Source organism: Pteropus medius, unplaced genomic scaffold, assembly GCF_902729225.1.
Source record: "Pteropus medius unplaced genomic scaffold, Ma_sr-lr_union100, whole genome shotgun sequence".
Taxonomy (NCBI): Eukaryota; Metazoa; Chordata; class Mammalia; order Chiroptera; family Pteropodidae; genus Pteropus; species Pteropus medius.
Genome location: NW_024345479.1, coordinates 3,970,513 through 3,984,423, shown reverse-complemented (window position 1 = coordinate 3,984,423; position 13,911 = coordinate 3,970,513). Strand labels below are relative to the sequence as shown.

Below are 13,911 nucleotides of genomic sequence, written 5' to 3'. Positions count from 1 at the left end.
ATGTACTGGAAGACACACCATCATCACCTATGTATTGCCTTTTTGTTAATCTTTTTTGGGTTGTGCACTGTTCTAAGAAGTTGATAAAAATGATGGACTCTCTTACAGGAAGGAGAGGATGCTCTTATGCATATATACACTCCGGAGAGGTCAAGATTAGGGTAGAAAAATATTCATTCTGTTCAGTGACATGAAGGTCACTATGTCCACAGCAAGAATCAACATTTGACGATTGTAAGCAATACTGGAGTATGTTGAGGAGTGAATGGGAGATGAGGAAATAAAGAGAGAAACTATAGACAACACTTTTGAAAATTTCACTGTAATATGAAGGGAAGGAGGACAGCAGATGGAGGGCTATGAAAGGGAGTGAGAGAAGGTTTGCTTTATTTTTATATTAGCATAAATGCTGATGGAAAGGGCCAAGTTGAGAGGAAGAGGTTGAATATGTACAGGAGAAAATCAATATAGAAATAATGTAAGGTTCCTGTGAAGGCAGGAGGAAATGGAATCCAAAGTACAATAGACTTTTGTGGGTAACCACTATATATAACATTGTTTCTGGAGGTTACGAGGAACTCACTTTAGATTCCAAGTAAGTGACTTAGAAATGATCCTTTCCACCACGGCCATTTCATTAGTTTTAAGACTTGAAGCGTTGTCAGTTTTGCCAATCATTTCCCAAAATTAAAGAGGAGACGGAATGGTATGGTAGACTGCAAGAGCCCCAAGCTTGGCTCACATTTTAAAATGTTAGATGACCTTGAGTCAGTTGTTCATGCTTCACCTATAAAATTAAGAATTTAGGCCTGAGGATGTGTTGGGGGCAATATTTTTGTTGTTATAACAACTGGGTGCCACTGGTGTTTGGTGCCCAAGATCAGTGATGCTGATAGTCCTGTAATACACAGGACAGGTTGTCACAACAAAAAATCCTCAAGGCCAGTAGAGCTCCTGATGAGAAACACTGGACCACAGGTGGGTAACCTCTTAGGATGTTTCCGGCAATATGGTTAAAATGATCTAAGGAGTTACAGTAAGTTAAATGCTGCTTTCAAGCCTTTGAAAATCTTTCATATCTCAAAGACGACGCTTTGGTTTTTCCTCAAAGTGAGTAGTGACTTTGGCTGGTTATTGACTATTAAGCACGCTCTTTAGACTGTGTGCTATAGCTACCGTATGACAACCAAGACTGAGAAATATAGATTTGACTTACCTCCATTCTCTTCCTTGTATTTCAGGTACTATTGGGATTTTCAGCCCCAAGGTGAGTACTCCTTGATCATTTATGATTTTACACTAAAAATGTGGAGATGATATTTTTTGCTTCCATCTCTTCCAAATAAGCCTCTCCACAGAGTGGCATCAGCCATTTATGAGGAAAGTTAGTGGAGTGTTTAATTAACCTTCACCCTGCTGGGCCCCCTTGCCCTGCTTTTTAACAACATGAGTCTCTGATGCTTCTGCTTTCTAAGCGGATTGGTGATAGATTATTTTATAGAACGAAAGCTGTAATATGCTTTTATTTCTTAAGCTTTGTTAGATGCCAACAGGATCCACTAGCATTCAAATAAAATGGTGGCCGAGTCCATAATAAAAACCTTGGGAGGGCTCCAATTCAACTAATCCTTCATTTGCTCCAGAAATAAATTCTAGTATGTTACCTCCTCAATCACAGTGCTCTTCCACACAGCCTGCCTGTCTGGCAGCAGAGAAATGTCAGAAATGGAGCAGTGTTGAAATTCCCACTAGAACAGTGTTATCACATTTTAATATGAGCCTCACTGCAGCCTCGGTGCTTCTAATTGCTTTCAAACCATTGTTTTCTTGCTTTTGCTTGATGAACCCAGCATCTGGCATGATTCTAAAAAGTACGACAGACAGCTGTGTGCAAGATTTAAAAAAAAAAAAAAAAAGGACAAGATTAGAACACATTTTTAAAAGGTTCAAAACTGGCATATTTTTTTCTGAATTCAAACAGTTCGAAAGGGTGTCTTTAAAGTATATGTATTCCTTCTTTTTCACTACTCTGCTTGAGAATGTCAGAAACATCTTTCTGAATGTTAATTAACTTATAAATGGAGATTTTTATTTTCTCAAATAATCATAGAGTATTAAGATCAAACTTGCAACTAGTTTTATGAACTATTTTGCTCTAACTTTTTTAATTAGTTGTAAACTTTTCCCGTACTCCTAATTCTTTTTGCCTTTAATACTATCGGTGTGTCCCATCTCAGAGAACAGTAATACCTTAAGGAAATTTAAATTGTGAATGATACTAGTTTTATTAAATTTTTAATCTTCCTAGCTCCTACTTTATTTTAGTGTATTTTAAGTCTACATAAGGATTTTTTAAAAGCCAATCTTAAGAAATAAAATCTTATCTTTTTAAAGTTTTTTCACTCTTATAAGTTAAAGTCATACTGTTTATAATATTTTAAATAATGTAATATTTTGTTACCATATATCTCACTGTCCTAAAGCATTTATGCCTAAAAACATAAATCAAGAATAAAAAATTATGTATAATAATATAGCAGTTTTCTTTGCAAAATGTGAAATATGCTATTCAGGAAATGGCCTTATAGTTCAGGGTTTAACAGATGTTAACCAAAATCCACAGGGGCCAGAACATGAATATGAGCTGACAGGAAAGAGTAGAAGTGTGAGGGTAGAATTAATTACCTAAAGGAGAAATAAAGAATTAGTGTCAGAAATATGATATAATAATATGTTGAGGAGAGAAAATAATCTTGGAGCTTAACACGAGAGACTCTCTGGGGCTAAAATGACAAAGGGCACATCTTACCAGATTCTTATAATAGTGGCAATGCAGTCGTCTCCAAAGCATAGGGCAACTTCTACACAGCCTTTCAGTTTTAGAGGGGGAGGAGAGGTGAGCAGGCAAGACGACAATTTATGTAGACTTAAAATACACTAAAATAAAGAGTTTATTTAGAACAGAAAACTGTATTTGCTTATTGACAGTGGTTGAATATATGTAGCAGTCTTTGCTCATTTGGAAGTAAATGTAAGGAAAGACCAAGTAGAAAAATCTATACTTGTGTATCTTGCCCCCAGCCTTGTTCCTCCTGGTAAGAGATTCTTTTTTGGAGGGAGGCGGGGATGGGGAAGAAGGAGAGTATCTTTTACCTTATCTTTTGGTTGAGGTCTTACTTGACTGTGTGCTTCAGAAACTGGTCAAGTGGGTGTGAGTAGTAATAGGTGTATATAAATTTCTACAGGACAATTTAGGATTATGTAAGAAAGAGAAGAGCTGGCTGGCAGGACCATTTAAAAAGCCCTGGAAGACTAGGTAGTATTGGAAAGGGATTGAGAAGTGACAGAAATGATAATCCCAAATTATCCTAGCATTTTTATCCAGGGCAAGATCCTCCATGCAGGAATATGATGGGATGAATTTTATTAACTCTCTATATTTGTCTAAATACACACTTGTGTTCTCCAGGATATTTGGACTAAACCAGAGTCTGGTCTCTGGAAGGAAAATGATCCTTAATTTTAAAAAGATCTCTTATTTATAAATCCCTTTAGTACCACACATTTAATCATCTGTTTATGGTAATGATTTGGCACAGTGTGCTGAAAGGGTGACTTTTAAAAAAAGATGCTTGCCCAGACATAGAGAAGGATTGCAAGCAAAGTTTTTCTTATCCATCATTCCACTCAATCCCAGGTTTAACGTACTGGAGGAGTAACCATTGACTAGTGTTAAGGAGAGTCTTGTTCCTGTACTGGAGAAGAAACATGGCATGTAGAAAACACATGGATGTTGGGTCTTGACAGACAAATCTCACCTATACCAGTTAGCTGAACGTCAAGTGACATTAGCGAGTTGCTTAATTTCTCTGAACCTCAGCTTCCTTATCTATAAATTGGGGATGTATCAGATACTGAGCAAAGTCCTTTACATGCATTATCTCATTTAACCTTCAGAACAGCTCATAATACAAAGATAAAATCTAGGTTGAAATTAATAAAACGTGACATTATTCTTTTATTTCTATTGTGAGACCTAGTATATTAATGCACAAAATAATTTATGTATCTTAGACACAAAATACATAGAAGAGTGAGCTTGTTAAAAAAATTGTTGTTTAAAGTTTAATGTTTTGGATGAAAGAGCATGAGCTTTGAAATGAGACCTGAATTTGAATCCCAGTTCCTCTACTTAAGATGGGTGAGCTACTGCAAGTAACCTAATATCTTCATCTACAAAATCTTCCTAATATCTACTTCACAGTTATTATGAGTTGCAATGAGTTATAATGAGGTAATGAACTCATAAGGATTGCTTGCCACTTGGTAGGCTCTCACTAAAGTGGCAAGTATTATTTTTATGTTTCAAAGTAGGGGGATGCAAGTAAATCCATGTGTGAAACTTAGACAATATATATTTCACATATCTTTCCATAAAATTTATTCATTCCAGCTGAACCTTGGTGTAGGGCCGTGTAATTCACCATGTATATATTTGTGAGGTTTGCATTTAAAAGATATGTGTACAGAATTTTTATTGGTAGGCCCTTCAGAGGTTAGATTTATGAGACTGTCGCTCTGTAATGTCTAAGACATGTTGAATTGAAGCATGATTGTCACTTCTCGTCTCTTACTATCACATACTTGGAGCATGTAGTTATGACAATTACAAGAAGCAAACCATTAAAGCAGCAAAGAAACACCATCTTTGCACTAAAAAAAAGAGAGAAGGGTTTCCCTTTGAAGTCGAAGAGAAGTGTTTTTGAATTAATGGAGTGCACAGTGATTTTACTAAGTTTTATTTATGAAAATACTCTTTGCATTCATGCCAAAAGGTTTTAGCACAGTCGTAAGTAGGATTTATACAAAGAAACACAGACCAAATTTATGACGTGTTTGCAAATGTAAGAAAAATTCTGAATTTATAATATTTGTAATTTATTGTTAAGTATCTTTCTATCACTATTCCTGGAATGATAATATTTTATAAACACAAGTGTTGGTTATGAACCTAGAATATCCTAACCTATACTACTTTTTAAAAAGAAATCTTCCAGAATGCTTTCTATGTCTTTTGGGGATTTAATAGGAAGAAATGTATACAGGATGAATACTCCTGCCTTTGGCTTTAGCCCAGCCTTTTAGCATCAACAATCTTGACAGCTGCTTTTGTGACTTGACTTCCTTTAGGACTTTCTCCCCTTTCCTTATTTGCTTCATTTTATACAAATTAATCTGTAAAAAGTGAATATACACACAAATTGTTTTGAAGTTAATTTCTGACTTTGATACCTTTTCAAATATTTTACTTCCTATACATCTACGGTTTTTTTTAAAGAGTAGAATAATGCATTTTAAAATTAATTCACTGTTTTGCAGCTATTGTCAAAGACAGTAAGACTTTTTTAAATCAAAAGACTTGCTTTTTTAATGTTAAAATTTTCTAAGATTTTTATGTCCTTCGTAAATGTCTTATCCTGGAGTAGATGATATTGAGACCATAAGAAAAAGAATTGACTTTCATGCAGGTGAAAGAAGAAATCATTGGAATCAGATGCTGCTGCCTTCTGTATTCCCTACACATTATATTACACACAAGGATGTTTGGAATAGCAAAGACTCCAGACTGCCTAAATGTCCAACAATAGGGGACTAACTAAGTGAATGATATTATATCCATTTAATGGAATGCCGCATAGAGGTTAAAAGAACGTGTGTGGATGTGTGTAACATGGAACGCTCTCTCCAAGGCATATTGTTAAGTGTAAGAGTAATTTGGGCAAACATTGTAGAGTTTGTTTCTGTGTGTGTGTGTGTGTGTGTGTGTGTGTGTGTGCACCTGTGCACATGTGTAAACACACACATGCAGGTGTCCTTGCTTTTATTTATATATAAAGTGTTTTTGAAAGAATACACATGAATCTATTAGCAATGGTAACCTCTGTTGAGGGGTATCTCGGTATAAGTGGAGAAGAAATCTTTCTTATTTATATTCTTTGGTACTATTTGAATTTTTACCATATGCATGTATTATTTTTTTAAGTAAAAATTAGCGAAAATGAAAGATGAAATAAATCTACATGTGCTGATATGGAGCAACCTTTAAGATAAATGATTAGGAGAAAAAGCAGGGAACAGAACAGGACAAGTATTATCATTTGTTAAAAAAAAAAGACACGTACCACACAGACACATATTATATTTAGATAGAAAATTCATGGAACACCCAAGAAACCTCACAATGCTTGCCTCTGGAAAGAAGATCCAAGAGAAGGGAGGGAAGATGCGCTTTCATTATATGCCTTCTTGTAGCATTTAAAAGTTTTACTTCAAGCATGCTTGACTTTTTTTTATCTAATAAAGAAGCTTACCCCCAAAAAACTTGATTTGACACAGTGGTGAGAGCTCTTTTTCAGTACAATCATGACTTAGTAATTTAATATCCATTTAAGTTTTTTCCTCCTTTAGTTATTAATTTTTACATATGAATTTATGGGCAAGACCCTGATGATGGTATAAACAAGCCGTAATCTCTGTTGCTTAGGGTTGGAGGTGTATATTACTCTCAAAGAAAACTCACCTTTTCTTCAGCATCTTAAAAGATGTTTTACATTTTCAGGCCTGCTAATCTTACCTATAATCCATTACTTATTATATATTATTTTATTTTTACTCTTTGGACATTTGTAAAACTTTTCTTGTATTTACTCATTGCCTGTAGATCATGTTGTCCATTCTTATTTAGCAGAAGATATTGGAACCCAACTGGCCTTATAGTTCCTCTCAAAAATAAGTAATGTTGATGAACTAGTGTAGATATAATAGATCCTAGAATGCATTAGGGACTAGAAGTGGGTGCCAAGGTCTTACTACTACTTGTTATTTGGGAGAAAGAAAAGGAAAAGATAGGAAGAGAGGGCAAGATGAACCAATAATAATAAAATCACTACATCTCTGTGGCATTGTATATTTTCCAAAGGATTTTCCTACTGTGAGACTTAAAGCATGATAGTTCCAGAAAGGAAATACATTCTTTGATTAAGCCAAGTCAAAGCTGCAATTGGGCATAGAACATATTGGTTTATTTTCTGTGAAGCAGAGTTGAAATACCCAGGATCCAAAAAAATCAAACAGGAGGTGCTGGAAAAAAATTTAATATATTGATCTGACTCAACCCAAGCATTAAATTTTGTAAGCATGAAATTCATGCCAAAAAGTGATATTAAAAAAAAAAAAATCACTGCCTCACTGCTGCAGTCAGTATGAACCTGAGTAGGACCAGCTCCCTCTTGCCCGAATCATTGACTACATTTGTCTTTATCAGTTTCATACCTAATGTGACCACTAGTATTACTACTACTTGTAATAATTTATACTTTTGATTATAGACTTACTTTACTGAAGTAAAAAATACTAACTTATAGCACATGCCATAAGTTCAGGTCATTGACTGTCATTTAGTATGCTTTGCCTTTGAGTAATGATCGTAATTTATAAAGCATGCAGATTTGGAGACTGTACAGCTCAGTGGATTAGAACAAGAGCTTAGTAATCGGACAAGGTGGGGTCAAAGCCTGGCTCTGCCACTTAAGAGTCACTTATGTGACTTTGGGTAAGTTAATCTCTGTGTCTCAATTTCCTTATAATTTTGAGATAATAATATATCACAAGATTATTCTGAGGATTAAATGAGATAGTACATGAAGAGTTTTGACCTAGAGCCTGTACCCAGTAAGAGTTCAGTAAGCTATTATAATTTTATTATTACTACAGCTGACTTTCTCCTATAAGTCAAAATATGTTGAAAATTCAGTTGAATAGCTTCATAACAAGAATCAAACACTGAGAATATAGTAGTCCAAGGAAAACACAACTATGAACCAATAATTTCAGGTTATGAGTGCTTGCTTGTCATATGATAAATGTATTCATTCTACAGTATATTTATGCACATACTACCAAATACCTAGGTTTACATGTTTTGAATTCTGTCAAATGCCATTACTATTTAAAATATACTAACTCAGCAGGTTCCATTTTAGTAGCAGTTGAACAATAACAGTGGTAGATGGAATGTGTTAGTGTAAAGCCAGAATGATTGCTGACAGGCTGTAATTTGCTTTATGAAGTGTGTGTTGTCACATATACAATTATCTGGTTTATATTTGTTGCTGCCAGCCCTCCAGTTTGTTAATGTTCAGGAGTTATGCCTTTATGTGAAACCTAAGAAGGGTTAAAAATCTCAGCATTTTCAGGGGATTGGGAGGGGAAAGAGAAGAAGGGTTCACATGGCGGCTACGTATTCCCCTCCCCGCCCCCCACCTCCCACCTTTTCTTTTTTAAGAACTAGGATGATGCTACACACTGCAGCCCACCCTACTGGTCAAAATGAAAAACTGCATCATAAAGGACCATTTTCTTGAAGTAAAGGGAAAAAAAGAACTTTTTAAACACCTTCCTGTCTAACCCACTGCTGACATGTAGCTCATTTTGGAAATATTAAGTTATGCTGCCCTTTTGGTTATTGGATTCACATGTGTAGTAGTGGTTGTGCTATACGTACTCAATTTGGTTCCATTTATGATCATTTAGACTGTGCTACTCTCTGCAAATGGCATTCATAAAGATTCTTAAGAAATCTGTTATTCCTAGCATGATTATACGATTAGTAAACAGTATTCTAAGTTAAAAAACAGTTTTAGGCTCAATGTATTTCTTGTACATTCAAGATCTAGTTGGAGCAACTTTTTAAAAGAATGATAAATGGAAACTTTCTTTACCTGGCCCATCATTTATTCTGTAGACTTAATGACATTCAGTACTATTATACTCACTGCCAGGGCCTTGGGGGGAAAAAGAATATTTATACATTGAGTTATGGCTAGATGTAGGAGAAAAAAAAAAAGAAGGGCAGGAAGTCAGACTATATAGAACAGAGAAGAATTTGAGACCTTCACTACGTGTGGATTAATCACAAGAACTAACCGCGCAAATCCAAATGGATATTTAGAAACTGGTGAAGCCTCTAAGATGTTCTGTGGGAATACCATACATTTTCTAATGCATGAATTTGTGCAAAAGAGTATGTAATTTATAGTGGAAGTGTTGACAGAACTTTAGCTTTGGTATTGCAGATGCGTTCCATAATATATTTACATGTGAGTAACATTTCACATATATGGGCACATATGTACCCAGCATATTTCTTTTGTGGGTGTTATTTTCAAAAAATTAGGTAAATGGTTGCAATAAGGAATAATAAGCTGTAGTTTTGCTAATCTTGCCACAGTTCAGCTTTGAGAACTGTATGACTATTAAATTGGTCTGTGAAAATCTGGCAATATTAATGCTATCAAGCATGAAAACTAACTGGATTTGGATCAGGGAGCTTTATTTATAGCATTTTATTTAGGACTTATTAGTTTAAAGGGGGAGCTGTATGTCTCATGGGTTCTTAAATATTAAATAGAGTCAGAAATCATGTGTTCCCTTCCAACGGCAAGAATAAAAACAAAAACCAAAAATTACAGACAATTTTACATTAATTTCAATTTCTTTATATTATCTAAAAATACTTGATGAAGTAATAGCAAACTCTATAAAATTTTGAACCATACCATATAAACAGTTGATTACAGATGTAAATAAAGCCTTTATAATATAGCTCACCATTAATTAGAAGAGAAGTAAAAGATGACTTTATACTAACATTAAAAAACCATTGAGCCTTTACATATTGAATAAGCAAACATATATTTATTTCATCTGTTATTTGTTAGTCTCGCTTGTTTTGTTTTTTTAATGGTTAAACTGTCTTTTTTCATTTCTTTCTCATTTCTTTGGTAAAATTGTCATTATGGCCTGTTTTTGTCCCTAAATAGTACCTGCAAGTTCAGGATCAAATGGGTTTGCTATGAGTCAAAATAGTTACTAGGGGAACATCATCATGGTTCATTTTTTCCCCTGTTTTATTTAGAATTGAATTAGGAAATGAAAGTTTTTAGCAGTTTAATTCACTTCTCCATAAAGTTTATGGAGCAGCCACAGCTGGTTGAATCTATGGCATAAAAAGCCAACTTCTAGTGGCCAAGCTATTGTTTTAGAATTAAGGGGGGAAAACTCATTAACTGTTAATGAAAACACAGGGAATAAAAACAAATAGCACAGAAACCCTAGCAAATAATTACCTTACACCTGACACAAAGCTGCTTTATCTTTCTGCCCCAACTCTCCGAAATTCCCAACTTATCACTCTGCGGAGCATGAATGAAATTGAGTTTGACTCTCAGGAAAGAACAGTAGAGAAATATTCCTCTTATAGGCCCCTCAGCACAATACGCAGTGGAGAACCTGACATTGAATATACTAAGGAGTGTATCTAGTGCCCAATTCTTATGACACTTAGGATAGAGGAGCAAATTACCAGCTAATAGCAGGTGAACCCTTGATATAGTTCCCCCAAATCTTGTTTAGAAATACAAAGAGAAGGCACTGGAGGCAGTGGATGTGATTAATGGAGATATTATGTGTTAGAATATATATCTGTATAGAAATATATTGATTCTGAGCAAGTTGCAATGGGAAAGTGTGTCTCTAGTGGCAAGGGTTCTTGCTTGTGAGAAAGCCACGCTAAGTAGATGGAATTCTGAGCCCTAATTGTGGAGCTGCTGAGTGGAAATGTCTGTCACTATAGTTTGTGATCATTTATGTCTGATCCCACTGGACTATAGTAGTGGCCACTTGGAACTGTGACTGTCAGAGCTGTAGATGAATCCAAAGATCACTTGCAGTTATGTTTTAAGGAAAAATGATGTTCTAAACTTAAACAAATCCAAAATGACGACGGTAATTGCTGGTTCTTCTATAAAACTTTTCACCCATGCATCCTGAGTAGTTGTAATCATTTTAATTACACGGGAGTGTCTATTCAGATAGTGTTAAAGGTTTTTTTCGATATGTGCCCAAGAGAGTTGGGCCACTTGATATGACACTGAAGACACTTATAGCACCATTTCCATCATCAGGAACTAATTATGCTTGGATGTAAAACATATTTGCAAATGTTTCCCCCACTGCAACCACTTTTAGTACTGATCTCAGCTCCTTTTGCTGCGTTGGATTGTGTACCTTTGTTGCTAAATGCTTTACGGAGGCATGGTCTCGTATTTGGCTGTTAAAAGCTCACCTTGGGTAACTATGTTCAAAAACCATAGGAGTCACATGGAAATGCCAAATCCATGTACATATTTTGGGTGAGATTTTAAAAATACAAGGTCTAAATATAATTGGAGTAGCTCCTGGAACAAGAAAAAAAAAAATCAGTGGAAAAATTGGGGAAATCCAAATAAAGTCTTTCATTTAGTTAACAGTGACGTACTAATGTTAATTTCTTGGCTTTGACAGATGTACCCTAGTTATGTATGAATTGACTGGGAAAAACTGGATAAAGGGTATACAGGAACTCTCTGTACTATCTTTAAAATACTTAAATAAATCTAAAATTATTCCAAGATAAAAAGCTCATTAAAAAAGAGCAAAACAAAGCAAAGCCTATGCTGATTTGCTTATTTTAAAAAAAAAACAAACCTGGCATGCTAGAATGTGTAAGAGTAGATTTGTCAAATTCCTGAAGCAAGCAGAAAACTTTGAGTCTAGATGTTGAAATATAATGTTTAGTATATCATACAAATGTTAAATTTTGTGTGGCAACTCAAACTACTTTTTTTAATAAATAGATTTTGGTTTGGCTCAAATTTTTTAAATTGCTTTAACTTTACAGCTCAGTTTCAGGTCTCCTGGCAGGCAGTCCATTTAGATCATGTTGATAATATAATTTTAGTGGCTTTGCAGTGCTGCAAAGTTTGAATACTTTGACCCTCAGTCTAGTATTTGAGAATTTTTCTGATTATAATGGAAATTTTACAGTGATACTTTAAGCATAACTATAAGCTTTGTATCCTGATCAGTAACCTAATAAAGGAGAGCATTTCTTCTGGCCAGCAACTGTTCTGTGAAGTGTTTTGTTTTTAAAATTTTTCTTCTCCACAATAAAATCCACAGTTTATTTCTAAAATTCTATATCTGCAGGTGTTCAACTCAGTTATGGACATCCACCTACCATTGGTCATAGAAGAGTCTAGATATCTAATTTATAGAAAGAGAAGGCTACAGCCATTCTCTTTATACTTTTATATCCTCCCTATCCTTCTAGTTTAATTGTAGGAAATAAACCTTTAAAGTGAGGCAATACAGATTCTATGTAGGTTGTTTGGTTTCACTGCTCCCTAGTTGCAATCCAGGGCCAAAACTCTACAATGTTTACTGAGATTAGCATTGGTGATTTCCTTTGGAAATTAGTATTTGAGATAATATTAAATTCAGTTGAAAATCCCCTTTTCATGTTTGGGAAATGAACTGAGCAGCTGTTGGTGTCCTTTTATCAGCAGACTGTACCTCTGTTTGGGGGATTTTAAGGAAAGCCATTTACAATGCAGAGCCTTTTCTTCCGGTTTCTGAATGAGCTAACATCTTCCGTCTGAACCTTTTAAAGTATTATAATAGCATAGCCCACTTCTACAAAATACAATCCAATGTATGTTGAAAACACCCAAAAGAGATTAGCATTGTTTTAATTGCATAATTCAGTATTGTATATACATTACCTTTCATCAAAGCCATTTTACAGAACAAATATTACCTTCTTAGGGCTTTTAGAATCCCTGAGAGGTTGGTTGCCTAGGCTGTAAACTAGAATTATAAGTAGAGAACTTTCTTAAGATTACAAAACAAGTAGTGATTGAAATTGGAATAGAATCCAGCAAAGTCCAGATTCTCTCTATTTTTACTTCTCTTATTTTTCAGAACAGGAAAGAATATTGACCTTGCTACATCATATTACATATAGAAATTTAATCCTTTTTGTAATTTATTCTATTTCATTTGGAAATGTAAAGAGAAAGAGGCATACATATTTATACAGCTATGTTTTCATTTTAAGTATGATGGAGAAATTTCTCTCTGGTGGTTAAGAGTTCCCCCCACTCTAAGCTAACAGTTTCTAAGTTCTAGTTAGAGAGTTAGTTGAGTGGAAAATTTCCAGGTAAGTTGGTTTTTTCACCTATCTGTTTTACGTATGTTATAGAGAATGGCCATCCATATCCATCAAGTAAAAGCTATATCTTTTTTGTGTATGTTTGTGAATAGCAAAAGAAATATACAAAGACCTTTATAAAGATGCCCAAAATATGACCTTATTTTTCTCTTTTGTCCTTCAGGGGGAGACCAAGCTGAAAATTACCTTGGACAGGACAGCTCCGATGATAATCACAGTGGAACTCATGGCCCTTCTCTCACATCAGATGCACCTTTTTTGTCAGATTATCAAGATGAGGGTGAGTGTCATCTTTCTGGATTTTAGGTCATCATACTTTATTATTTTTTATCCTGGTGTCATCGCCCTTTGTCATTTGAATCAAGCAGTCTTCAGTGGATTCTCTGTATTGGTAATCACTAGTTTACAAAGGACAACTATTTGTTTCATTGCGGGGCTGATCCTCCTAGGTAATTCAATACTTCTGGTTAATGTATTTAGGAAAACACTAATTCCATATTGGAGCAGGAAGGCATCATTATTGATCTTTTTATAATAACTGTAGCTCAAAAGCTAAGAGAGCATTTTAAGTTTCCAGGCCTAATTTACCATTCTTTCAGATTTCTTAACTTCACTGAGTTGGATGAGAATTAGATCTTTCATTTAATAATTATTGGATTATTGACTTATTGTGGATTATTTTAAATTTGTGCGCTTATTATATTATAGTAAGGTATCATTTTTACCCATGCTTCTCACATACCCCTGATCATATTGGTGTTGTTTAAGGTAAGTCACAAGAACCACATGACAAATCTGGA

The 13,911-nt window shown here is 34.7% G+C and overlaps 1 protein-coding gene across 1 annotated transcript in view; it reads left to right on the top strand.

Annotated features, from left to right (window-relative positions):
* SKAP1 (src kinase associated phosphoprotein 1) overlaps positions 1-13,911 on the top strand; it is a 245,162-nt gene that overhangs the window by 50,411 nt on the left and 180,840 nt on the right. The window contains exons 3-4 of the mRNA XM_039873716.1: positions 1,242-1,267; positions 13,275-13,391. Coding sequence (XP_039729650.1) covers positions 1,242-1,267; positions 13,275-13,391 — 143 coding nt within the window. The remainder of the gene's footprint in view (positions 1-1,241; positions 1,268-13,274; positions 13,392-13,911) is intronic.